General features: G+C 34.8%; 4 protein-coding genes and 1 long non-coding RNA gene across 8 annotated transcripts; 4 read left to right on the forward strand and 1 right to left on the reverse strand.

Annotated features, from left to right (window-relative positions):
• Positions 1 to 204: 204 nt before the first annotated feature.
• Positions 205 to 1,259, forward strand: LOC145734125 (uncharacterized). The gene is made up of 3 exons (XM_081987276.1): positions 205 to 366; positions 417 to 636; positions 697 to 1,259. The coding sequence occupies exons 1-3, from the start codon at positions 313 to 315 to the stop codon at positions 1,197 to 1,199; spliced, it is 777 nt and encodes a 258-aa protein (XP_081843402.1). The 5' UTR covers positions 205 to 312; the 3' UTR covers positions 1,200 to 1,259.
• LOC145734129 (uncharacterized) lies at positions 955 to 1,939 on the reverse strand. The gene is made up of 2 exons (XR_014179343.1): positions 1,401 to 1,939; positions 955 to 1,335 (listed from the first exon to the last, which is right to left on the reverse strand). It is a non-coding gene; the product is annotated as an uncharacterized LOC145734129 (long non-coding RNA).
• A 219-nt stretch (positions 1,940 to 2,158) lies between these two features.
• LOC145733691 (pickpocket protein 28-like) lies at positions 2,159 to 6,696 on the forward strand. 4 transcript variants are annotated; one of them, XM_081986636.1, is made up of 12 exons: positions 2,159 to 2,365; positions 2,418 to 2,555; positions 2,611 to 2,817; positions 2,968 to 3,073; positions 3,122 to 3,270; positions 3,327 to 3,439; positions 3,491 to 3,764; positions 5,860 to 5,945; positions 6,045 to 6,132; positions 6,181 to 6,306; positions 6,356 to 6,447; positions 6,503 to 6,696. In XM_081986636.1, the coding sequence occupies exons 1-12, from the start codon at positions 2,235 to 2,237 to the stop codon at positions 6,673 to 6,675; spliced, it is 1,683 nt and encodes a 560-aa protein (XP_081842762.1). In that variant the 5' UTR covers positions 2,159 to 2,234; the 3' UTR covers positions 6,676 to 6,696. The 4 variants fall into 4 exon arrangements, with proteins under 4 accessions (XP_081842762.1, XP_081842760.1, XP_081842761.1 ...); XM_081986634.1 differs by lacking the exons at positions 5,860 to 5,945; positions 6,045 to 6,132; positions 6,181 to 6,306; positions 6,356 to 6,447; positions 6,503 to 6,696 and adding exons at positions 4,846 to 5,073; positions 5,128 to 5,256; positions 5,444 to 5,529; positions 5,585 to 5,767; XM_081986635.1 differs by lacking the exons at positions 5,860 to 5,945; positions 6,045 to 6,132; positions 6,181 to 6,306; positions 6,356 to 6,447; positions 6,503 to 6,696 and adding exons at positions 4,846 to 4,931; positions 4,986 to 5,073; positions 5,128 to 5,256; positions 5,444 to 5,529; positions 5,585 to 5,767 and having other exon boundaries at positions 2,160 to 2,365; positions 3,327 to 3,764.
• Positions 3,897 to 4,759, forward strand: LOC145733910 (pickpocket protein 28-like). The gene is made up of 6 exons (XM_081986941.1): positions 3,897 to 3,972; positions 4,034 to 4,096; positions 4,143 to 4,233; positions 4,281 to 4,373; positions 4,422 to 4,513; positions 4,564 to 4,759. The coding sequence occupies exons 1-6, from the start codon at positions 3,897 to 3,899 to the stop codon at positions 4,719 to 4,721; spliced, it is 573 nt and encodes a 190-aa protein (XP_081843067.1). The 3' UTR covers positions 4,722 to 4,759.
• Positions 6,697 to 7,302: 606 nt separating the features above from the next.
• Positions 7,303 to 9,557, forward strand: LOC145733931 (pickpocket protein 28-like). The gene is made up of 12 exons (XM_081986963.1): positions 7,303 to 7,433; positions 7,480 to 7,686; positions 7,741 to 7,846; positions 7,901 to 8,049; positions 8,101 to 8,213; positions 8,271 to 8,359; positions 8,412 to 8,596; positions 8,685 to 8,770; positions 8,877 to 8,955; positions 9,013 to 9,126; positions 9,181 to 9,272; positions 9,327 to 9,557. The coding sequence occupies exons 1-12, from the start codon at positions 7,303 to 7,305 to the stop codon at positions 9,491 to 9,493; spliced, it is 1,518 nt and encodes a 505-aa protein (XP_081843089.1). The 3' UTR covers positions 9,494 to 9,557.
• The last annotated feature ends 17,918 nt before the right edge of the window (positions 9,558 to 27,475 follow it).

Genomic DNA, 27,475 nt, shown 5'->3' on the forward strand with positions numbered 1-27,475 from the left:
TTTTTGCTTGTAAAATGTTAAATCCTAAAAACTGAATTTAATACTAAAATTATGCCAAAAATACCATGTAGTCTCCTCTCTGTTATCTTAAAGTACTCAGTCATCTAAAATGCAATCTACAAACAATGATAGTTCACATTCCTCGAATATTTCTTCTTTAATGTTATTGCGTACGACCCTTAAAAGATAAATAACTTTTTTTTCGGTCTGTGCAACGTAATTTGTTGTTGATAGTTTGATAATTACTATATAAGCCTGAAACTAATTCAAACAGTCATCAGTTCCAAGCGAATTAATTTCCAAGAAAGCATCATGTTCAAGTTTGTTGTACTTTTCGCAGCTGTTGCTGCTTTGGCTTCTTCTGCTGTAAGTATTACTTTTCAATTAAGAATTTATTACTAAAGAAATTAATTTAGAGCCTCAGAATTTCCACCAATGAACTCCGTGAGATCTACGAGATCGTTGAGACCGGCGTTCACCAGCTCCAAGCTGATGCTGAGACCAGGCTTTTGGACATTGAAGAGGGAATCCAATCTTACACTGATGCCGTTACTGGTCGTCTAGTTTTGGCCATGCAAGCGATCAACCAGGAATTCCACGACCAAGTTGAAGGAATCGCAGAAGAAACCCGCAATGGTAAGTTAATTTCTCATTGCAACACTGTAATTCAGTAGTTAATTGTTTGCTTTGAATCAGACCAAGAAGTAGACCGTTGCATCCAGGAAGCCACTGAACAACTCGAACAATTGGACGCTGACATTATCCAACAAACTGTGGAACAATTGGTCCAGGAATCCAGACAAGTTTTGGAAACCGCTCAACAACTCGTCGAAGAAGCTGTTGAGGAATTAGACCGTTTGGGCAGGGCTGTTGACGAATGTGACGGAAACAACTGCGCCGATGACTTGGCCGAAGAAATCGAAGCTTTGCAAAACAAAGTTGCTGGTGAAATCGCCGAATCTTTGGACACTGCCCACTCAATTGTTCAAGGATTGGAAGCTGATGCTGCCGAATTCGACTTGAGAGAATACGAAGAAGCCATCCAGAACTTGGTTGAACAAGTTGCTCGTTGCTCTGGCGTAGACGAGGAACCCCGCAACGAAGAAGATGAAGAAGACCGTCGTGATGAGGAAGAAGACGACCGTCGTGATGAGGAAGACGACCGTCGTGATGAGGAAGATGACCGTCGTGACGAATAAGTCAAAGTTTAAATTTCTTTTCTGAGATTTAATCAAATAAATTCAATGATCTATTAAAAATGTGTTATGAATTTCTTGGTTAGTTATAGCCCCAATATTCTTCCAAGTGTCCTTTAGAAACAATACACAGTTATTCCTTTATGGTTATTCCGTCACAGCATTGTATAAAGTTTTTGTGATTGGTCAAAAAAGCAGCTTAACAAACTTTAACTGATAATAGCAAAACAATAGTATAAATTTTTAATACAAACATACACCCCTAATATGGAACAAACCATTCGTGTTTTGCTTTAAGACATCTTCAAACCCTTACTTAAATTTGCATTCATTGCTTGTAGTTAAAAACGCGTTTAATAGTAAAATATCCTTCGCCAATCGTCAAGAATTCAAATTCCTTCTGACGTTTTGGTGACGAAAAAGTTACTTGTTGGAGAATCCTAATTTACTAAAATAAGCTTCTAAGGGACAATAATCTCAATTAGAAAGTGTACTGAAAATTACTAATATTATTTAAGCATAAAAAACCACTAACAAGTTATAATTATGCAGCAATGCTACTTCTATACCTACAACATTTGGGTACATTTCAGTATAATGGAGTGTGATTGGTCAAAAGGTCAAGTGCTTTTTTGACCAATCAAGAGTGTGATTTACGCAATTACTGCACATGTAGAGTTAGCATAAAACATTTTGTACTGTAAATAGTCACATTTTTCTTCTTCCAAAAAAGTTTTACTAAAAATTACTGCTAATCAATCTAAATCAACATAGCTTCAATTCAAAGTATAATTTCTTCGTCTGTAATCAATTATTATCCAGGCTCAAATGTAATTAACGGTAATTTTTATTAATAGAAAAGGGTAACATCGTTATGTCGTGCCGTTCAAAGCCCTAATTACAATCTAGGCAATCGTTGATATATCTAAACATGCTTCAGGGATGACGTGAGCCCATTTGTCTAAGTTTACACAGTTGATAAGGAATTGTCCTGGCAGGACCTTGTCCTTGTGTAAACGAGTTTTTCAGTGCATATTCATGGCTGAAAATAAGGTTATTAGGCCTAGAAGGCCTATTCACTGGCATGGCGATTCGATTGCCCCTACTTTGACTCTGTTTAACATTGGTGAAAGTGAGTTTTACGGTAATACGCCTCGTCCTCCTTTAAAGTAAGTGAAATTACCCAAACTGGAATAGTTTGGACCAAAAATTGGGTTTTAGGCCTTCTAAGGACGTCAAGAAATCCCGACTTAACCCTCTTCGAAAAACTGTAACGTCACAACTGAAAAAGTATTGCGAGAACACCACTTTGCATGGTCTCAGATATGTGGGAGACTCACATCTGACGTTTGGAGAAAGGTTTTTGATGTTTAAACTAATTTTTGTCACTTAAAAATGGTTGCTTTTACTGCAGAATATTTTGGTTCGTATCATTTTCCATGGCTATCGGATTTGCGGCCTATTATATCACCAACATTTACGACAAATGGAAAACCAGCCCGGTGATAATCAGTTTCAGCCCGTTTGACGCCGATTTAAGTAGCATCCCTTTTCCAGCGGTCACCATTTGCAATATGAATCAAGCTAAGAAGGATGAAGCCGAGAAAATTCTAGCTTACGGGTAGTTACGTAGTATAGAGCAAATGAATACAGTTTCTGGTTTGTCATTGGCCAAAGAAGCAGCTTTAGTTTGCTTTTTTTTGGACCAATCACAAACTAGCCAAAGAGCTGTGGTTTACGTAAATGTCATCTTGTTTGATTTTTGTTATAGGTCTAGAGTAGAACAAAAACTTCTTGACGATGCTTGTAACGGCAACACCACTTTCGACGACAACGAAAACGTTAATTGGGACACTTTAAAAACTTTTCTAGTACAGGTCCGCACTGTACGATTTTCCTGACACTTAATATTAGACAGTTTTTAGGTGGGAAACAATTGCACTGACATTTTAAAGTATTGCATGTGGGGTAATAGACCGGTAAACTGCGATTCCATCTTTAATAACGAATTGACTGATGAAGGCTTGTGCTGCTCTTTCAATCGTTTACCACCAGAAAAAATATTTAGAAACATGTAAAAATGCTTTTGATTGTTTTTGAGTGTTCACTGGTACTTTTTTTTATTTAAAGGAAGGATATTAGCATTTTGAATCAAACCTACCCTAACAATGTTTATGATTGGGATCCGGAAAAGGGTTATACGGACCTGGATTTTGACGATTACATACCTAGAAGACCTTTGGGTAGTTCTGCCAATTTGAGGTTATATAAATGTATTAAGTGGGTATTTGTAGGTGCTGGAGCCCATTTGGGGTTAACCGTTATCCTCGATGCTCAAATTGAAAATTACTACTGTTCCTCGACAAGCAGTACTGGATTCAAGGTGATTTTGGCCAATCCTATTGAAACACCCAAAATGGCGGATTTTGGGTTTTTAATCAGTCCCGGCTTCGAAACTCGAGTTACCATAGATCCGTCCATCCGGGAGGCTTCCCATTCTTTGCGCAACGTACCTATTAACCAGAGACAATGCTACTTTTCTAATGAACGTCCCTTGCAATATTACAGGTAATTATTAGTAAATTTAGCATTTAAACAGACAGATTAAACGAAAATTTGTCAGCAATGTAAATCAATCAACTTACATAATAATCGACTATGTTTACAACTAAGACTTTATATTGATTTAGACATTATTCAATGAAAAATTGTAAAACAGAATGTCTGTCAAAGGCTTCTTTAAGAAATTGCGGTTGTGTTCCTTATTTCATACCACGTAAGTAAACTCATACTGTTTACCAGATATTATGAGCTGGTGTGGCATTTATTTTTTTTAGGAAATTCGTTTAGTGACGTAAAAATTTGTGGCGTTCATGACATTTGCCCCATCCGTCAAAAAGGTTAGTTGTTAGGGTTAGTTTTATAACCTTCAGTTGGTTCTTCTAGATATTATTGACAAGTACTACAGTCAGTATCGGAAAGTTGACACTAACCCAAGTGTTAACCACACTGGTACAAACTCAGAAAAAATAATAAGGTCTGAAAAAAAATCTAGATGAGTGCATACTCAAATATACTTTTTAGCTTTAACTGTAATTGCCTGCATGCCTGTTACGAGCTAGATTACAAGTCTCAAAAATCTTTCTCTGAACTTTTTTCCACATCAAAATATACCAGGTAATTAATGAAACTTCCAGACTAACAACTAATAACCACAATTTTCAGGCAAGACATAGCTGTTGTCAAATTTCACTTTTTGTACAGTAAAATTCTGAAAACTAGAAAAAGGATTTTCTATAGCCTCACTGATTTGATTGGTAAGTGTGCGGGTTTTGGGAGCTCCTAGTCTAAAAAAAAAACTGTTAAGCCCTTACAGGAGGTTTGCTGGGTTTTTTCACCGGATTTAGTCTGTTAAGCGCCATGGAGGGGACTTTCTACCTAATCTGGCTTTTGTGGAAAAAATATTGGCAGAAGCAAAACTCAACCAATCAGACTGTATGGACCGTTCAGGAATTTGTCAACTAAATTTACGTGTACAACTGAAAATACATTTCTGGCACTGCTTTGCTGTTTTATTTTTTTGTTGATTTAATATTTAATTTTGTTAAGGAACTGATAATCTGCTTTTTAAACTAGTTTTTTATTGTAGGTCTTACACCCAAAGGAACTGTCTGCATGAATGCCAGTCAAATTACAGTCTTAACGAGTGCGGTTGTGTTTTGTACTACTTGCCAAGTAAGATGTGTATAGTGCAAGTCATACTAAATTGGCATGACGTCACTTGTTTAGAAAATCTGGGTGATTCAGTATGCGGTAGTCTTGGCAACAACTGCACCGATCGAGTCAAAGTAGATGTGGCTGATTTAAGAAATGGAAGGTTGTCTAACATATTCTTTAAAAATGTGGGTATTAATTTAATGTTAAATTGCAGTTATTTAGACGGAGATTGTCAATGCAAAGCGTCATGTTTCGAAATTGTGTACGGGCAAATATTATCGGAAAGTCCTCTTTGGAAGGCCGGTTTACAGAAGTATAATATATCCTTAAATAGGTCTGACAGGTACTCATTTTTCAAATCGTTACAAAATGTGCAGCATTTTGTGATTGGTAAAATATATACAAACAAAGTAAATTACGCAAATACTGCACATGTAAGCTTACATTATTAATTCTTCCAACTTGATTAATTCAGAGCGATTAAGGAGAAGAGTTTTCAAACAATGTAATATTACTTATTGATTTTTTAGTGTTGCCGTAGTACATTTTGCCTTCATACAAAGTGTAACAGCCAAAAGGGTCAAAGACATTTTGTATGGATTTTCGGAAATTCTTTGTAAGTCCACTCTTACACATTTTATGGTATTTAAGTAAACTGTTTGCGTTTAAAGCAAATTTTGGAGGTATTCTGGGACTTTGGTTGGGTTTGAGCGCTCTATCCATTATTGAGTTGGTTTACTACGTCACAATTAGACTGTTTTGTATCTATGCGGTCAAGAAAAGGAAGGAAAGCAGGCAGAAGGTTTCTAATCATTGAATTACTTGTGTAAATCCACTTATCGTGCACTATAGAATAAAATGAGTTAATAGCATGTTGGGGAGTTTTATTTCCTGTTATAACATAAGTTTAATACTTTCATAGTTATTGCTGTATATTCTATTTCAGGTCGTACAGTCAACGTAACTGTCTTCTGGAGTGTCAATCCAATCACAGCTTGAACCAATGTGGCTGTATTCCCTACTACTTACCCAGTAAGCTATAATTGTAATCCACATGTGCAGTATTTACGTAAAAGTTGCTCATGTGAATTTACAATAAATATTTTTAAAAGTGTTTTAACCTCATTTCAGAAAACAAACAAATCAGATATTGCACCCAAATCGAGAAAGCTTGCATCGAAGATGCCAAAACTGACATGGAACTGGCCATAGCAAATCAGTGAGGTGTTGCCAGTTTTACTTGAAAATACTAAATTGCAGGTTTCAGGACGGTTTGTGAGTGTCTACCTTCGTGTTTTTCCGTTCAATACTCAGACGCAAAATCCTACTCCACATTGACCGCCAAAGTATTGGGGGACAACTACTTTTCAATTTTGGCAAAAAAATATTCCTTGTAAGACTGATTGTAAGTAAAAACTTTATGAAATCTTGTGGGTTTGCAGGAAAAACTTGGCTGTCGTCCACTTTTTCTTCTACTCTGCCAAGTTCACCAAACAACAGAAAAGTGAACTTTACGGATTTACTGAAATTTTGTGTAAACACTGGCCTACTAAAAAATGAAACTGTACTGAAATTGAAGTGAATTTCAGCTAATACAGGCGGTTTGCTGAGTTTGTGCATGGGATTCAGCTTCCTCAGTCTGATGGAGGTGTTTTACTACATAGTTATACGGGTTCCATGTCAAGCAGCCCAAAAACGGCATCAGAAGTCTAAACAAAAGCTCGCGAGAAAAGGAAATGTTGTACCAATATTTTTGAAATAACTAACTTAGTGTAATCTATGTTTAGGAGATTTTACTACTTGATACAAGAGCAATTTATTGTAGCCTTGTCCTCGTTTCCAAGTTTGAATAAACAAATTGCGTGACCGTTGTAAATTTAAAGTGAAATTAAGTGTGGAAAATACAGGGCATACTAAAAGACCAGTGAAAGCCTTAAAAGCTAATAGATAACTTTCTATCTTGATCGAAAAAGTTCTCAGATAAGAAAATCATTTGAAATCAACAATGCTCTTAAAACCAATAGAGGAATGAATAAACTTGAAAATAACTTAGCACAGTATAAGTCCTAAAGTAAGAAACTTTATTACTACTTGTATCCTTATCTATATTGACCATTCTAAACAAACAATATGCGTGTTCTTACATTGTTAATTATTGTAAGAATAATGGAACAATTACCTGGTTGTCTAATATGCAGTCTAATTTTCCATTATCCTTAAGGATGAACGGAATTACAGCTAAAAAACCACTTAAATGGCAGAGTAATTCTGTACACCCTACAGTATTTAGCATTAATGGCAATATGTACGGTTTAAGGTAATTGCATTGTCAAAATTAGTAAAATTGTATTTGATAAAGAAGCTAATCAGTTCACCAGTTAAGCCCACAATGGCCAAACCAAAGAAAATCAAAAAGTCGCTTCGGAAAACTGCCACCACTGAACTGAAAAACTATTGCAAACACACCACTTTGCATGGTCTGAAATACTTGGGAGATTCTCATCTAACCTTTGGAGAAAGGTGGTATCGTCTGCAAATTTCTCTAACTCTAATTCCTAAATTTCAGAATGTTCTGGTTCGCGTCCTTTTTCGTTGCTATTGGATTGGCCATCTACTGTATCACAATCATTTACAACAAATGGCAATCCAATCCGGTGATAATCAGTTTCAGCCCTTTTGACGCTGACCTTAGAAGCATCCCTTTTCCTGCAGTGACCATTTGCAATATGAACTACGTTAAAAGGAATGTAGCCGATGAAATTTTAGCTAACGGGTGTGATTGACAGTCTTCTTTTTATACCATAAATGAAATTTGCTGTATTTTCAGGTCGTACGTGGACAAAAAGCTTCTCGACTACGCTTGTCAAACCAACATGACGCATGACAATGGTCAGAACGTTAGTTGGGATACGTTGAAAAGCTTCTTAGTCAGAGTAAAATTGTTAATAATACCAGAGGAACTTTAGTGTAGTTTTGGTGATTTCTAGGTGAGCAGCAGTTGTTCTGATATGCTTAAACAATGCAAGTGGGGTGACCAACTTGTTAATTGTGAGGATGTCTTCAACAATGAATTGACTGATGATGGTGTTTGCTGCACATTTAATCGTCTACCACCAAAAAAAATTTTTAGAAACCTGTAAGTGCTTTTTTCCTTCTAAGTCAGCATTCTTAAAACCTAAATGGTTAGGACGAAGCTAAGTATTTTGAACCAAAGCTACCCCAATAATATTTATGATTGGAATCCAGAAATTGGGTACAAAAACCTTCAATACGAAGACTACATCCCTAAAAAACCTTTAGGTAAGTACAGCTCTGTTTGAGCTTGGGCTGTGAAATAATAGTAAGTGGATATTTCAGGGGCTGGGGCTCATTTAGGCCTGACCGTAGTCATGGATGCACAAATTGACAACTACTACTGTTCATCTACTTGGAGCAGCGGGTTCAAAGTATTTCCTAAACCATTTTAACCACTTTTTTTGATTATTTGTTCGCTTTAAGGTGCTATTAGCCAATCCGATTGAAACGCCAAAAATATCACAATTTGGGTTTTTAATTAGTGCAGGCCTGGAAACTCGAGTGATCATAAATCCGTCCATCCGGGAGGCCAGCCATTCATTGCAGAGATTACCAGTCTATCAGAGACAATGTTATTTTTTCAATGAGCGTTATTTGCAGTATTACAGGTGATTTTTTTTGTCCGTGGATGCTTAAATATACAGAGTGTCTCTAAAATGTCATATAAAATTCAACTCAATTTGTGTATTTTTTCAGATCGTACACTCAACGTAACTGCCTTCTAGAATGTGAATCTAACCACACTTTGAAACAAGTTGGTTGCATTCCTTTCTATTTACCAAGTAAGTTTAGTTGAGGAAAGAAGTAATACTGACGGGTGTTATTATCTAATCAAAACTAATGAGTAATAACCATATTATTAAACAGTAATAAACAAAAATATTTTAGAGGATGTTCACATCAAGTATTGCACTCAAACTGACAATGTTAGAGTGACAAAAGCACGCAAAGACATGGAAGAAAATTGGTAAGACGTTAAAAAACAGAGTTGTCAGTGTTTTCCAATTTTTTTTTTGGAATTTAGGTCAAGTTGTGACTGTCTTCCATCATGTTTTTCCGTTCAGTATGCGCACTCAAAGAGTTATTCGAAGTTAACCACCAAAGTGTTGGACGAAGTTTTGACAAACAAGTATGACCTGTAAGACTTTGAAAACTTTGCTTAGAAGATATTTTTGTTTAATTTTTATTGCAGGAAAAATGTGGCGGTGGTTAGTTTCTTTTTCAACCACTACAAGTTTTCCAAACAGAAAAAAAGTGAATTTTTTGGAATCACGGACATTTTGTGTAAGTATGGGTTTAACCAGAGTGGAAAAAATCAAGTTAAATTACGAATTTCAGCTAGTACAGGCGGTTTACTGAGTTTGTGCATGGGATTCAGCTTGCTGAGTTTGATGGAGGTGTTTTACTACGTCATTCTTAGAACACCCTGTCAAATTGCTCATCGGAAACGAGTCGAGTCGAGACGTAAAGAACAAAAAGTCAAAGCACCAGAATTTTTAAAATAACTAATTTACTAGAACAGCTTTGTTTGCACTCATTTTGGCTTTTAAAGAAAATGTGTAATTGTAAGCGCAATTTGTTTCATGTGACTTGCACCTTTATGCTGCATTTACGGAAACTCATTTTTATTAAATAAATATTACTTCTTGGGATTTGTCTGTATCTGTAAAATATGGTGAGAAAAAATCAACCTGTTTTTGTAAAGCTGACACATCCACCCACCAAAAGCAAGATTAATAACCAAAAACATGCATCTTAACAATGGTGAATCGAAGAATAGACATTCGAAAAGGAAAAAAAGAAAAGGGCCCGCGCTAATTCAAATTACGGCTCGACGGGGCTGCTTAAAATAAAGTGGACAAACAAAGAAAAATAACCTCCAAACTGAAGAAAAACGTTTGCTTTGCCGCCTGTCTTTCCATGACAAATTAATTCCACGATTTTTATTATTACATCTGTGGAAAGAGGAGAAAAAATTACATTAATTTGCGGACTACACACAGCAGATGTTGTGTCACTGCGTCCCGCGGCGCCCCCTATCGCGAGAAGGGTAGGTTTTTTTTATTGTTGCCCTTCCGAAACTTGGCCCTTTTGTTATTAGCTTATTTTTATATAAGTAACGTGAATATCGGCTTAATTTATGGGGTTTTATCGGCGGTCTCCATCTTTTCGTCGTCCATCAACGAAACACTTTGAATCGACCAATCTATAAGAACACATTTTATTCATATTAATATTAATATGTAACTAAACAGTAATAATTGTAAATAGTATTATTAAAATTGAAATTCAAATAGACTATCAGAGTAAATTAGGAAGAACGAAACTAAAAGTCAGTCAACTCGATTTCCCCAATCGAAATAAAAAATCCCCAAAAAATATTATTATAATAATTATAATATTAATAATAAATTGTTATTCCTGGATTTTTTAATACATTTCATCAGTTTCCCGCTTCCTTCAAATTGTTTTCTTGTTTCCTTAAAGATAAATTAGTTACTATGACAGCTAGAATGAATATTCGTTGAAAAGTCACAATGTAGCCCGTAATTTGGACTTTCTTTTAACTAAACTCAATTTCTTTTCAAAAATTACAAATAACCGAGATATTTGACAGGAAATAGAGTAATGAAAGTACACAAGTTTTATTAAAAATGTCATAATTTGACAGCTCTTAACTTGGTTCCTGTCACAGTTAGAGGGTTCGTTCCAACGTCAAAATGTAGCCCAAAACTTCTGATTTTCTTTGTCAAGACAGAGTTTTTATGAAAATATACGCCAAACTTACATACAAAACTTTAGTATACTCCCTTCTACAGATTCTGAAACTTCTCATAAATCCAACCTGTCCCAATAAGGGGACCCAAACACCATAAAACAATTTAATTTTCGCATATCAGAGAATGTTTTTTCTTGTTTTTTGTCTCTCGTTTGGTTATACAACGTTTGTTCTTAAAAGTGGATGTAGTTGAAAATAATGATACAGGGTGGTCAAAAAATGCATTTCAAAATAAACACTCTTATTTTTATAATTTTATCTAAAATTAGAGCAAGTTTTTATTAAATTGCTTTTCTGTAAATTATTGGATTATAATCAAAGTTTCAAGCATATTTCATTTTACTTTTTATTTATTATACAGGTGTGGTAAATCCAAAACCGACCATAGGAAAACCGCGTAACGGACAGAGAAACGTACATTATTGCATGCGCGGGACTAAGACAGAAAACGAAAAAAATATCAAGTAGGCCATATTTTCAGCGCACTGTTGCCAAACGCCAAGTTATTTTGTCGACGGTATTTGAGTGATACTTGGCGTTTGGCAACAGCTCGCTGAAAATATGGCCCACTTGATATTTTTTTCGTTTTCTGTCTTAGTCCCGCGCATGCAATAATGTATGTTTCTCTGTCCGTTACGCGGTTTTCCTATGGTCGGTTTTGGATTTACCACACCTGTATGCTAAAATATGCTTGGAATTTTATTTATAATCCAAACACACAATAATACAGAGGGGAAAAATAAATTTAGGTTAGGTTAACGTCTCTCAAAATAATTATTAATATTTTGTTTGTTCTCTTCAATTAAAAAAAAATGCTTCACTAACATTCAGTGCATCATGTGACCCTAAAATCTCTTGCAGTGTTTAAGTCACGTGTGTAATGATTGCACTGGCCCTAAACGAAGATTAAAACCAAAAATTCAAAAACATGAAATGTTCATACCTAAAACGATTTCTCTGGGACACTGTGTATATATTTTTAATACAATACTGACGTGCTAAAAAAAATATATGATTTACGACCGACGGTTTAATTTAACCGCATTTGTAATTAAGCGGGGGGGTGAACTTAAAACTTAATTAGATGAACCGGCGCGGTGGCGTTAATTCGCACCCCTTCGCGGGTTTTGGCTTTAGATATAAATTAATTAATTTCACCAATTATTTATTACGCCGGAACGGGAAGTCGTAATTAAAAGTTTCATTAAGCAGCTTTACGACGCAAGAAAGAAAATTGTTCCTGTAAAGTCGCGCGGTTTTAATCAGTCTTTGTTAGTTAGTGCGAGCGTGGTATTAATAAAATTAAGAACGGGGATGGTTTGCATCTGCGAGGGTGGTAAATTTCAACCAACAATACACCTAAACCAAAAAGATTAGTTAAATTGTCACAGGCTACAAATTACTTGTCAAAAGTGTCGAGAAAGTCCTCGATTTCTCAAATCGTTCCCAGAAAACTTTTTCGAAATTAAAAAGAAGTCAATCGGCCGTATATCTTTGGGCCATTGTTGCGTCTCGGGGGTGACACTTTTGTACTATTTAGGGCCCCAGAATGTTTATATCGCTAAACCTTTTCAAATTTCATGGGTGGTCATTCAAAAGCTCGATTTGACTTCAAGCATTGTTCCCCACAAAAGTTAACGAATTCATAAATGTTGTCTCGCCTAAAAGGTCGATTTTTTTTTGTTCGGATAGTCGTAAAACAATTTACGCGATAATTTACGACAGTCTGTCCGAATTTATTGGTTGCAAGGTCGTATGATGAAAAATGATGACGTTTATGAGCTTTATAATACGTCCAATCTGATGAAATCCAATTTGTTATCACTTTTATGTGATCCGTTATAAAAATGTTTCCTAACTTTTACTATTAACCCTCTAATTCTTCAAAGCAGGGAACGGAATTGTTAAATGTTGATAGAATATGACAGAAATTTACAATGACGGGTTTCTGATGTCACATTCTACAGACCTTTCTCTTGACAACTCCCTTCCTTCGTTTGAACAATACCCACCCAGTATAATACAAGAGGGTTCATAAATATTCTTGACAAGCTTTTAAAACCCAGAATAAGTCAAAACAAAACAACAACTGTGATTGTGGTGAAAGCTATTTAGACATTCACAGTCTAAACTCAGCCATCAAAATTTACTAATTCAAGGATTCATCATACCAATTTTAATGCACAGGTTTACAGAAAGTTGAAAAAGTTGCTTTATATTCAATTTTTGGCTAAAACTGTTTTTCTCAAAATTAGTTTCAGTGGACTTGGTTTACTTTTATACTCATTCCTCCATATATTAATTGATTGCCTGATTGACCACAATGATCACAATCAAATTACTAAATAAATATCACAATCTTAATCAAAATGAATTAATTAAAAATAAATAAAATAAAACTAATTCAGATTGCTGATGGATTGATTAGTTAATTCAAAAAAGTACAGGGTTTCAAAAAGATCAGTCCCTCTGCAGAAATAGTGTCTCTGTCACTCTTGAAACTGTTGTAATTATTTCAGCTTTATCTTTGGAGTACGAATTGATATTTCAGCCCTATCCTAAGACCCTTTAAAATGCAAAGAAATGAAAAAGAAAGTCAACAGCTAGGCTGAAGCTGACAAACTCAGTCCAATAAAGAAATCCTTTAAATAAAAGAAGGAGAAAACTGCAATGAAAGAAAAGTCAACAACCAACAACCATAACCTCAAACTGTAATTTGTAAACCAAGGTAAAACCATAATAAATATTACTTAATTTAAGTAAGTCATTAATGTCTGTTTTCTCAACAGTTTTGTAGATTTTAAGTACAACTTAAGCTAAGTTGAGGTTTGAAAGTGACAGTTCAGGTGAAAAATAAGACAGTCTAAACTAAACTTATCTAAGCTGTTCTTAAACTCAATTTATGTTGGGAAAATGGACATTTAAGGTAGAACAAGTTTTGTAATTTATCTAAATTTTTATAGTAATTTTTGACACTTATGTCATACGTCAATTTACCAGTTTCCTGTAATATAAACGGATAACGAACTTTGAAAGTAAATATTTTTTGGGTGTTTCCTTGAGATGTTTTGGGTAAATAGAGCGCGGCTCTTAACAATATCGTAATCTAGATTGACAAAACAGAATGATATACGAAAAAGTATCATTGGCCGCCCGTCGTGACGGAAATGTACGCCTTTCTTCGCTTTTTATTAATTACAGTGTGATTTGATCGGCACCTCTTTGAAAGGAGATTCGAATTAAGGTTGCTCGCGCCCCCTACCGTTCGAGACTTTTATTTAATAATAGAAACCACTGTTGTAAGGAGTTAATGATTTGCACATTTATTATTAGTACGGGGCCCCGGAGCAGTCGGTTTTATTCGGATGAAATTATGCTTTGGTCAACTGCTTTGTCGAGATTTAATGGGTCGGTAGTTCAAAGAGGAGTTCCACCACGTTGATGATTCGAACACTTCTTCAAAGTACCATCAAAACTAATCTACTCTGAATAATTATTAAAATCGTACTGTCTTTATACCTCTATGGGTTGCTTTAATATAATTTTGCCCACATGTGCAGCATTTGTTGTAGTTTATGGTTGCAAGCTGCTTTTTTGACCAATCACAAACTATTTAGGTATTATTTGCTTCCATTTTTTCTGTTAATAGTGCTTTTGGTGGCAATATTTTAGTAATTGAAAGGAAGAAGAGAACTTAAATTATACGTAACAACTAATTTTCTAACAAAAAACCACAAAAAAAACATTAAAAGTGAAGTATTAAACAAACAAATGGTAGTTCTAACCTAATTTTGTCTCCATTTAACTTGACGCCATTTTCTCTACTTTTCTACAAAACAAATAGTTTTCAGCTTGCTGATTTTTGGACTAATCAATAACTCTAAAGTTTTAAGGACTCATAGGTGTAAATTTGACTTTTCAAGCGTTTAACTGCCAATTTTTCAACCAGGAGGCAGGAACACACACAAATTTCACGGCAAATAATCCCGCGGCGCCCATTTTTAAAGGACGGGACGACATGACGTCCGTTTTGTCAACACGGGACAAATCGGGATTGTGCGTTTAAACAAAAAACATCAGTCGAACAGCCGTTTCGGCCTGTATGGGGGGTCCCAGTCGGGCTAAAAAGGACTCTCGAAGGGGGCACGGGCCTAAAAAGGCCCACATGCCAGCCCCTTGTGTGCGGTACCCATATGGACCGTTTCGCCACCATTTTTCGACCAGATAATTGGTGGTTGAGCGCTTTATTTGCGTTCAACGACAAATAAACTGGTTTTCAATGGCACGGTGTGTGGTACTGCGAGTGCGGTAGTAAAAAAAACTGGCAATTTTCGGTGGTATTACCGATAATAGTTTAATGAACGTTTATTGGACATAAAGTTCAATATTGCTTCAAACCGTTAGTTGTAGTAACAAAGGCCATCTTATTTTAACAGAATGAGTTAAAATGAGATATTCATTACAATAAACATTATAAATAAGATGAGATTATGTATAATCTGATTCTGCTTTTTCAGCTTAACCTCACTCTTGTGAGTCTTGTCAAATCGGTAAACAACTGAAGCACTGTCAATGTCAATTGTCAATGTTTTTGTCCTTTGCTAACCTTAAAAACACACTGATGTTGCCGAATACTCTCGTAAAAAAGATATTGATAAACAAAACCGCTTTCTTGCGCTGACACGTTACTAAGGGCGATTGTTTCATCTATCATGGAGAGTACGCATAATGATGGTAAGGGAAAATAGACCATACACTCGATTGCCTAGTTGCTACTTTTTTGACCAATCACAGTGCTGTCATTTACAACAGCTGTAAATTCCTCCTTTAAAATTCACAATATGTATCTTTCATTAAGCAATTATAAATGAAAATGAGAAAACTATATCGTTTTGAAAAAAAACATTCTAAAAATCTCACATGTTTTGCATGCAATAAATGCGTTTTTTTTCGAAATCTGTATAATTCATCGGTCCGTTTATTACTGCAACCAACAATACACCAGGTTCACATCTGCTCGTGGAAGATGTGGCAACATAGAGCATAGTCCCAACTGACAGTCGGCTAAACATTTTGAGGTTAGGAATTTTAAAAAGTTGAAAAACACCAAAAACTACAAACAGAAGAAATAAAAACTTAATTTAGGGTAGTTTAAGTTTATTAATTAGTGTTGTTATTGCGAGACCTTCGTAGAATTTAAGATTTTTCTTCACCAAACTGGAAAATTTGCAACATTTGGTGGTAAACAAAGGCGGAAAGTTCCAACCAAACTTTGGCTTGGGAACAACAACCACATTCAATTTAAATTATCTGGAAAGAACATCACAGATAGGTGCATTCAAACATTAACAGCCCAATACCAACGTTTCAAGAATTATTCCATAAAATTTGCAAGAAAGGAAAGGCAATGTGTGTATCCTGGGGACTATTAGATCCTAAAGCAGTGTTTTAACTGCTGTTTTAAGAACTTGCTTCTTGGTTTTGTGATATAGATTGCTTATTTATTCCCTTTTGTAAATTTACCCAGCATTAAATACATATCAATTTGGTTGTGTGATTTATTTAACATGTCAATTTCAGTTCAATTTATTGTAAGAGCAGGTAGGTACCTCAGTTAAAGAAATTATCTAATTTTATGATTGTTTATGAAGAAAACTAAACTTCTTAGATAATAAGGAAACTTGAGTGTACTTTTTAAAGATTTTATTTGTATATTTCATAATGTGTAAATAATACAATTAAAATAGTAATTTAACCTACTATCTGATGAAAAAGTATTTAACAGTAGCACCATCTGTTTCTAGCCTTATAGGTAGTCAGAGAAGATACGGCAAAGAAATGGCATTTAATCAAATTTATGTATTAAGTAACTTGTATCTTTCTAATATTACCTGAAACTTATTAGAAATTTGTTTTTTCAACACTCTGCATATGGATTTTGACAACACCATTATAACCATAGCTTCAAACACCTTTTGTTCAGTCTTTTAGAGCAATTGATAATGGGACTTTTTAAATTTGGACCCTTTCAAAGCATGATAAGCAAACTCCAGATTAGGCAAATAAAGGTACCTGAAACATTTAGCTATTTAGTATTAGCAGCTTATTAATACCTCTACCAGAGTCCTTTTTATAGTATTAGGTAAATCACCTTGTCAGCTTCTGCTAAATACACCTTTACTCTATATCCATGTTTCTTCGAGAACCACTGGCTTGAATAAACTTGGTTTTTGTAGTGTTCTTGTAAAAACTCTTCTTGGGAGTAAGTAAATATATGGGCTGTTTCATTGTGACAGTGTTTTCTATTAGAAAAGGCATTATTTTCTGTTCCACAAACTCTAGTTCCTTCAGAATGTTTCACTGGGCACCTTGATAGTTGTAAAGTGTATTAAGAAGGTGGCATTTTCAAAACTGACTACCGAAACACACACACATTATCTAGTCTCACACGTAGTATCGCAGTTAAAAACAAGTTAAATCAAAATACTCCTTAAAATATTGTAAAATTTACATCAAAAATAAAAAATGTCTCTTTGTTTACTTTTTGTCAACAATGGCGGCCAATTTTCCAAGTCTTGTCGTCCTGATTCATTGCCGACGTGACTAAATGACGTCAAAATTCTATCGCGCTCGGAACGCATGTAATAGACAAGAAAGGCAAATGATGACGTAACCGCCACGGGAAAATAAATGGACCATACTTACCAATTTGTTTATTAACTTTTGACAATGACATTTTTGAGAATTTTCCTCTGTACAAATAACAACTTATCGTATCATATATTGATCAGTCTCAATTCGATAAGCGTATAATAACAAGTTTACGGCCGTATCATTACCGCTAACTTTTCAATATTATTGATTGGACGCGCGTCGTAAACCTCGAACGTAATGAAATGTATATAATATGGAGAATTTTAATATTTATGCAACGTGAATCAACGGAATTAATCGAGGCAATCAAACAACCTGTACGGTGGATGATTTATGCGTCGAGGCGGTTCGAAGGCGGTCCGGACGCGCCCAGTTTGGTCGGGTGGAGCTTTAATTACGCCCACACTAGTTGGTTACGGTCACGTTACGTTGCGGATCCGTAGACACAACCGGTGCGAAAGCATATGTCGGATACGCGTGTAGCATGCTCACGCTCGTTTGCAATTAGCGCTCTTTGCGCCACGCCTTTGCTTAATTTATTTCAACCTGTCGACACCTTAACCGTATACGTTCATACAATCCATTTCTTTTGTTCTCCTTATCAGTTTCAAGTGGCATTTACGGCTGTCAACTGTCAGACGTCACACTTTTGGCTTGGTCGGCCATTACGTCTTAGAGACGTCATTATGACTTCTAGAATTAGAATTTATTAGAAATCCTATGTAAAAGTAAACTTTTATGTTTTTGCCGTTTCCTGCATCCTTATTTGAACTCCAATTAGATGATATTCTACAAAATAAAGCAAAATTCGTCTACCTAGCTCTTTTCCAATAACATCATTTTTTGTGTCATAAAGAAGATAATTGCTTGAAACAATGTTAAGTTGTAATACCATATTTTCTCAGGATACAAACTGATTGGGAACCAAAGTAACCCCTATTAGATGTACAGTTCCCCTGGAGATATTTAATTTGATTTACTTCATACATACATATAGGAAACCAAAGCAAAACAAACACAAACCGTTACAATTATTATCTACCCAAAAGAAAAAGAGGAAAATTTACGATCAAACTAACCGTAATTTTTAACCGGTCTGGGATTAAAGGCAATAAACATGTCGGAAAATTAGCCTGGTTGCTGTCTATTGGCCAATGAGCAAAATCGAATTCAATAAATTGTTCCTTGCTGTTTCAACTTATAGAAGTAGCCAAGTGGCCAAGGCCTTTACTGCACCGCCATTTCGAATTTATGGCACCTTGAAAGGAAATTTATTGCCGTCACTATTTAATTCCGATCAGACATAAGTTGGTTATCAAGTGGGGCTATGCCCCCCCTTTTTTGCCCGCAAATTACATACAATCGTCCCTTAATTAATGACGCTCTCGATGTCATTTTCGTAATTCACTCACTGGGATAACAATAACGCAATTAATTGCCGGAGTGGATCGTAATTGAGCTGTAGTGGATCTAGCAATTGATGCCCTTTCAATTATCCCACAAATGGCTACTCTTTCACCCTCTTACCACTTATATTAGATCCAATTTAAACCAAAAAGGACAGTAACTGTTAGATGATATTAAGGTTTCCTGAAAGTGTTCAAATGGTTCCATAAAGTAAGTTTTTAAGATAACTAAAAAGGGTAATAAAATCAATAAGGGTTACATGGTAATAAATACAATGAAAACAACTGTTATAAGCATTTTACACCCCGCATTGATAACTCAGTATGGTGTCATAGGGGCTAAATGTTCGGTGGAAATTAACTCAAAGTTATAAAGGGCGACATTTAGTCAAAGCTTAAGTTAACTGTAGTTTATACTATGATTTTCTGCATTTGTATAGTCACAGTCAAAACCATACTAAAGTAGTACCAGAGCAAACATATCATTGATTAGATTATTGCTTTCTGTAAACATTATCTGCTTTATAAATTCATGGCAACTCTCAAGACTCTAAAACTCGCTTCATAAATATTTATTTTATTTTTCAAATGTAACCAATAACATTTTAACAGTTGATTACAGGTGCGTTTAGTTGACAAATAACAATACAAAATCTGCTGTCAAATTACGCCACTGGGAGCCCGAAGATTGCAGTTTGAGTTAAACAGTGACAGTGACAATTACATCTCCATAAACCTATAAAGTCAGGTGAAAAAGTCATACTTTCAACTCTGTGTTTTGCTGCGTGTGGATCTCAGTGTCAATTTAAAATCAATTGTTTTATCTTTGACAGTTGACAAACAGCAAATTCAATTTTCTTTGGGTCACGTGACTAATTTGAATTTTGACAGCTTCAATTCGATGTCCCAGACATTTTTCAAATTCAAAACTGTATTTATTAGAGTCAGGTAACTGTTTTGACTATTTCTTAAGCATCGTTTATTATCCTGTTAACATTTGAACTTTAACACTATCTAATTAACTTTTCAGTGTCACCTGACTGAATATTTTCACGTTTAAAATTGTATATTTATCAGGGTCATGTGACTGTTTTAATCATTTTTAAACTCTTATTATTTATATGAAATAGAACAGATTTAGTTTGATTTTCCAGACAATGTTCTATTTTAAAACTATATTCATTAGGGTCACGTGACTTGGATGACTATTTTTTTAAACTAAATTTTTTCAATTTGAACTTTGATATAAAATTGGACGTCTGAAATAATTTTTAATGTCAAAACTGCATTATTTATAGTCAGGTGACTGTTTTAATGAGTTTCAAATACAATTTGAACTTTGACAGTTTGACAAAGTTGAGCGCTGTCAGGTATCAAATGTCAATAAGCGGTTATTAATCTGAAACATGTTGAATCCCAAAGCCAGAATGCCTTTAAATATTGGTGTCATCTGCAACTCATTCTGACACTATAAGGTTTAAGTTAAGAGTAGCCAATAAAGATGGAAAAAACCACACTTTTTTACTTTAAACTTAGTTTAAACTCGGCTGCAAGTCAACGGTGCAAATGACATTAAATGCATTAAAGTTCTATTTAAAAATGTAAAATATCAAGAATAAAAATAAGGTAACGTAAGAATAGTTTCAGTTTGATTATTTATTTACTGTTTAAACAGGGCCGTTTGACAGTTACGTTATTTGTCATCTGTCAAATGCGCCGGGTACATTCAGGATACATAATGATGATTCGGTGGAAACGAATGCACTAGGTGTTTTCACATCATTATGTGGATTATTACATTAGGTGTTAGCTGTTAAATGACACTAAGGGCCGCATTTGTTTTCAAGCTCCATGGAGCGAGCAGCGCGTTTTTGACGTCACGATGACGTAATTTAGCAAAACCATAATTTAACCAACTGTCAAATTACGTCATTGTGACGTCAAAAACTCGCTCCATAGCAGCTTAAATAGAAATACCTGTCATTTTGGCCGTCAAGCTATAAAATTAATTTTTTTCATGTGTTCAAAGATATCGTTCTGATAAACTTGACCATAAACATATAAAGTTAAGCTTAACTGTTCAAATTCAAGTTAAATAATATGTTTCTCAGACTAGTATAAACTGTGAGCCCTTACAACTTCCGGTGCGCAATTTGCAACTTCTTATACCGTGAACCACGCCCTTAAACGTCGGTTAGGCAACCATCAAAAGCCAAATTAGACAATACTTGACTTTTCATCGTCTATATAGGGTTGCCATTCTTCAACCGAATCCATTATTTCAAGTGCACAGGCATTGTCGTCTAAAGGCATACAAAACGTTACACACTCTCTCACGAGTCTAAGGTTCCGACTTCATATAATAATTATGTCATATCAAACCGGAAGTTACACGTGCGAAATCGACTTGCTGCCCCGTAATTATCGGGGATGAATAGAAAGGGCACGACTTGTATTGTTGTTATTCTTTTTTTTTTCTTGCTGTCAATCGTGTCCCGTGAAGCTATTCAGTATTATGCGACGCTATTTCAGATCTTTGATTATTATAACTTGACTGACTTTGCTCCCTTTTTGAGGGCCCTAATTGTGTACAGTAATTTGAATAAGATTACGTCCGAAGGGTGCCGGATGACGGTTAAAGTCTTGTGATTTTCAATCGTCTGATTGCACCAACTTTCTTCCCTTATACGGTCCAGATAAAAAATGATCCTGTCCATGTAATTTAATAGAACAAAATTGCCTGTTCGATATTTTACCTGACAGATGCTCGGACGTGGATTAATGTTCGGTAATTTCTGGAGGCCATTACAACGGACGTATACGAGCGCCATTGAAGAAAAACCGAGAAAAATCGACCTGCGTTTATTCTCTATTAGTCCCATCAACCATCTCACCTGGTTTGGGGGAAGGGAAGAAAAACCGTAATAAACTGATTCAGTACGTGGGGAACCCAGTTTTATTACAACCATCTTTATATGCACAATTTTGCATTATTAATAAAGCAAAAAATAAACTTTTACGAGAGGGAATTCTTCCGTAAAATTACGATCATTTAAACTCGAATTCATATGCGTCATTAGCTCGTAAATATCGTTTCTGAAGAGAATAGGAATGTCACAACATCCAGTCTTTTAGTTTCGTTATTAATTAACGTGGGTCGTAACTCGAAACCCAACGATCCTTTTTATATGTGAATATTGCTTATACAGAGTGTTCCAAATAGAAGTTAAGGTTAGTTAAGCTTGAAAATACAAACTTAATACAGTATTTGCCTTACAATGTGCTATTAAGTCTCGCTTTTCAATATTAAATCGTCAGTATTTTAAGAAAAGGCTTAAACAAAATAGTAAAGTGAGCCTAGCACGATCACTCGTGACGTAATTAGAGACTCTTCAATTCCGTAACGTACGTTGAAGGCTAGAGTCGGGAATCATTCATTCTTTGTAAACAGTGCATTGTTGCCAAAGTTATTAACATTTTTTTAATGTCTCGTATTAATCAACTAATTTTTGTTTATTTTGTTTGAAAGAACGATTGCACTGAAAAATAAAGGCAATTTTTTTTTTTGGGTGCCTGGATTTAACTTGAATCATTGAAACACTGAGACAAAAAAAACAAACATTCTGTATTTTAAAGTGAATATGGCAACCCGCTAGTTGCAACGACATTAGAATGGGATTCAGTGAATGACAGTTGACACTTTGACTTTTAGCAAAAATTCATATATCCATACATAACGGGTGTTCAATAATTGTTATGGTCGTAGTTGGCTGTGGTTCTAGCATGAACGTAGGGCCGTTGATAAGTTCGTATATGGTTTGAAATGACAGCTGTCATCTAATAATTGTTTGCAACGTTATCTAAGACATACGTTTTTTGTGACAATTGCCATCCATAGGCGACCTGACCATAACAATTATTGAACACCCGTTAATTTGTTTCGCTATGAGTAGAAGAGACACAGGACAACTGGCCATTTCTACGTCACATGGGACTTTTTCTTATATGGTGTACCAAATAAGTGTAGTTCTTACTGACTAACGTTTCTTTGGCAGTTAAATACATATATCTAGAGGAAAAAATAAGTGACCCAGATTTTTCAGAGTACTACTAATTACTAGATTTTTTTTAATAGATTACCCCATTGTTTTAAATGTAAAAACAACTGATTTGAGCAAAATGAAGCACCGCCACATAATGTCAAAATAATAAAAAAGGTTTTTTTAACAGTATTCCACAAGAAAAATCAAAATTTTTATCACTTTTTTTTTTGTAAGCTGTTAAGATTACCTTACTTATTTTTAGATAAGTAAACCCTTTTTAGTCTTGATTTAAGATTCTATTTACCCTAAAAAAGGAAATTTTTATTGCTTTTTTGAACTTTAAACCAGAATTAAGTAGTTACAAGGTGAGGGGTCACAAAAAGTAATAGGATGCACCAAACTACTTTTTTAAACTAACCAATCACCTAATAACTATTTTACTTGATACTTAAAATAAACTTACTCCATTTTTGACTAGGCGTAGCTCCGTTATTTGTGAGTCTACAAATGAGTGTAAATAAGCAAAGTTGTAGGAAATTTAATCTTCTACAAGATTGTATTAAGGTGTTTTTGCAGTTAAGGCCTCCTTAAGGAGTTAGAAGGCAAAAAGTGACAGGGTGCACCAACTCCTTGCCTTTTCCATCACTTATCCTAAATACGTTTCAAAACCCCCTAACTTATGACTTTTTAGCATAAATATGTTCTTTGGTGTGGAAAAAACTATTCCGGATATCCAACTAAAAATTAACATAACCACACATTTTTTTGCCTTAAAGTATCTACTTTTAGGTAATGCTTCTCAATTGACGTTTATATAACATGGGCCACCATATAAAAGTCGTAAGAAATTTTACTGCTTACCACTTCACCGGGTTATGAAGAAAAAAGCGTTCTTTGTAAAGTAGTTTAATTGGTCAGCAGGGGGTAAGAAGCCGCCGTGTTTATTCCATAAAGCTGAAGGCAACAAGTACGTCTTTAAATTGGATTTTCGACTAATAACCCTTAAGCTAGCGGATTTATACCCCCGAAGCTCCGATAAAAGCGAATATTTGGTGCAGTTTTATACCGATACTATATAATTGGAATACAAAAGGTGGTCAAACATAAATATGAAGAGGCCCGAGCAGCTTTATTTGTAAGTTCCCGCTGGTCCCCCGTCTCGAACAGAACCACTTAAGTTTTATAGTTGCCTCGGTATGAACCATTCATAATGCCCTATTCAAACCTCGAATATATAAATATTTATCTTTGTAATTTGTATTTGGCTCCTTCGAGAGGTTTTCCTGCCTTTTTATGTTTGTGTCGTTATGTAATTACGTGGATAAGTTATGGCCCACTAAGATACCCCTGAATGGACAGGACACGAAAACGAATCACAAAAAGAAAAGGAAAGAAAAATTGAGAAAGATTCGTTAATGTGTCATGTAGGCGGTTTTATAGCTTTTTTTAGTTTTACTCTGTAATCTATAATTTTTCTAGAATAACGTAAGAAAAGATGTCTCCATAACTCTATTTTTGAAAATTTGCCATAATTTTTTAATCACTAAACTGGCGAAAACATACAGATATATTGATCGCAAGACTCGATTATTATTATTTTGAAACACAAAAAAATATGCAAAATTGCTATAGATCATATTTTTTCATTTTGTAATTAGGGGTCTTTTTTACTGCTTTTTGAAATTTAATATCTCGGTAACATGAGCTAGAGAGGCCGGCTTTGGCTCATTTAGAAAAGTGCAAATTTGGCAATTTTTTATTTTGCTCCAGAAGGGTTCCAATGCACAGCAAAAGACATATTCATACCAAAGGACCTTAAATTAGGTGAAATAAGTACAAAAAAAGCACTTTAAAATTATTAATTTTTCAAAAAAAAATTAATTTCAGAATGATCGTCTAAGGTGTTGGACAGGGATGTAAAATTTCCGGAAAATTAAATTGAAGGAAATTTTTCCAGAAAATGTTGACAAATCTAAAAATTAAAAAATTATTTGTTTTTTACATTTTTGTACTGAAGAGATTTGGCAGTTGAAGTTAATTTTGAAAATAAAAAATGTTTACCTACTTGAAATTTCTTGACAATTCTAGTTTTTAATTATTCAAAGTCAAACGGTGCGTGGTATCAAGCCAACTTTCACGCCCTCTAGCGACTAAGCGGGGCAACTTAGCCGTGCCCGTTCAACGTCACGTGATAGCCCCCATCATTAGCTTTCTTTTGTTATACGGTGTGTTTATACAGGGTGTTTCAAATAAGCTGGAATAATTAAGGATTTTTTTTTAAATTAGGGATTTTTTGGGCCTACTATACTACCGGCGACCATTTTGGATTTTCCTTCAAAGTATTTTTTTTTAACTAATTTGAACCTGGGGAACACAAATCTGACGTCCATTTTGCTTTAACTGGCACCGTTTCGGAGATGACCGTGAAGTTATGTCAATTTTGACACTTTAGGGCACCCTTTTATGTTTATACAGGGTGTTTCAAATAAGCGAGTTATGGGCGATTTTCTGCAAATTGGGAATTTCTGAAAAAAAATTATTACTTTGGTTTGTTGCTCAAATTTGGGACACCCTGTATACTGATGGATTATCTAGGAATAAAGTATATGCCAATATCTACAAGATTCATATTTGGTATTATTTTTATAAAATGAAAATTAAACAAGTTACAAGGATGTTAAAAATTCATTGAATCACCCTGTAAACTACTCCATTGTATTGTCAATAACTCGGTTATTTTGACAATTATAGGGTGGTTCTATATACCAATTTGTAGCCCTTGAAATTGTTTTTTGATCACCCTGTATACCATAGTAGAAATGTCACGCTACCGAAATATTAAAGCTTTTATACCGGGAATGTGTTGTCCAGAAGGAATAAATTTATAAATACTTTTTAAAAAATTCATATTATTTTGAAAAGTGTTGAGGCTAGGTATACAAAATTTTTTAGAAAGTTTCCGTTAATTTTTTGGAAAAAATTGGAAAATTAAAAAATAATCCAATATCAATTCAAATAAAGTTTAATGTATTTTTAATCATTTAGATGTCTTAGATTATGTCATTAGAAGGCATGACAAGTTTGACAATAACAATGACAAATTTGACAGTTGTTTTCCCTATCAAGGAAAATTTTCATTTAAGCATAAAGTAATTTTCCGGTAAATTTTCAAAAATAGAAATTTTCCGACTCGAAAATTACCGCTTTTACATCTCTGGTGTTGGACACCCTTTATAATTTAAAAAAATATCCTTAGGAGTGTTGTATAGTAGACATTTGTGGCCACAACTTTCGTTTTTAAAGTTTTGTTTTCTAAAACTAAAAATAAAACTTGTAATCCTTTCATGTAATCAATCATTTCCAGTTTGAAAAATGTTATGATTATTATATTCTTTACTGTTGATTTTATATTGGTAAATCTAGTTTAATTAAACTTAAAGGAAATTTTGCGTGCAGAAAAGTCGTACCAAAACCAAAAATTATGCCAAACATAAAACACACGACCAGCTACATGGTTCTTAGTGGCGCGTCCCGCAGAGTCCTCCCATCCATCCACTATCTGATCACAAAAGAACCAAAATCTACCGAGTGGACACACTCGAAAATTGATGTTTTGCCGGTTTCGGAATTAGGTAGATCTTGGTCTATTGTCGTGTTTTGTCGGGGCCGCGCTAAAAGATTTTTTACACCGTTTTCCCTAGAAATCATTATAAGTCATTCCTAGATGACAGCGAATTTGAATTTAAATTGAAAAGTCCTCGGTCAGGTCTACGAGGACCTTTTTTCAGTCCTATAACAAATGATAATGCGTCGATGCGACCGAGATAAGAAGGGTTTTGTCATTTTTCGGAAAATTAATGTTGACCAGTAAAAGAAACCACTTTTTGTGTGTGCTTAAAAATTATTTAATAGCCGCGCACCAATCGAAGGAGCCATTTAATTAAGTTTAATAAGTTCCAAACCCCGAAACACATTAGTTCTATTAAGGAAGGAGTTTCTAACGTATAAACAAAGAAGATTGATGCGTGTATTTGTAGACCGTGGTGGATGCCTGGCGAGTCGCCCACAGAGAAAAATCGTAAACTTGCAGCTGGTGATTTATATTTGGATGTCCGACAACAAACATGCTTCTAAACCCTTTTCCGTTTTTGAAATATCGTTTTTACGACCCGTAGTGAGCTTATTTTTAATATGTTTTACTCCACGTTAGTTTTAAACAACCATATTTTGATGAAATGATCTGATAAATTTCTACAAAGTATCAGAAAGGGCAAAATTAATCGCACTATTGTCTATTTAAAGAGGAAGGGCCAATGAAGAAGACTGACATACACAAGCAAAAGTTGTTGTCTTTGACATAACCTGTTTATTTATGATTTCTGCTGTGTAAATCATACCGCCAACCAGCCAATCACATTTGACCACTATTGCCAACCTAATTCACAAACGCTTCTAGTTTTTAAATAGACTATAGTATTCTCAATAAAGTTGTCACAAACCTAAGTGGCATATAACGTGAGTAACCCCCATTTGCATCGTCGTATTTATTAAGTTTGGTTCCGACTGTGACAATACAGATGGAAAAAGTCACAGTCTGGACTACAC

The sequence above is a fragment of the Ips typographus genome, linkage group LG9, assembly GCF_016097725.1.
Source record: "Ips typographus isolate SLU linkage group LG9, UJ_Ityp_2.0, whole genome shotgun sequence".
Lineage (NCBI taxonomy): Eukaryota > Metazoa > Arthropoda > Insecta > Coleoptera > Curculionidae > Ips > Ips typographus.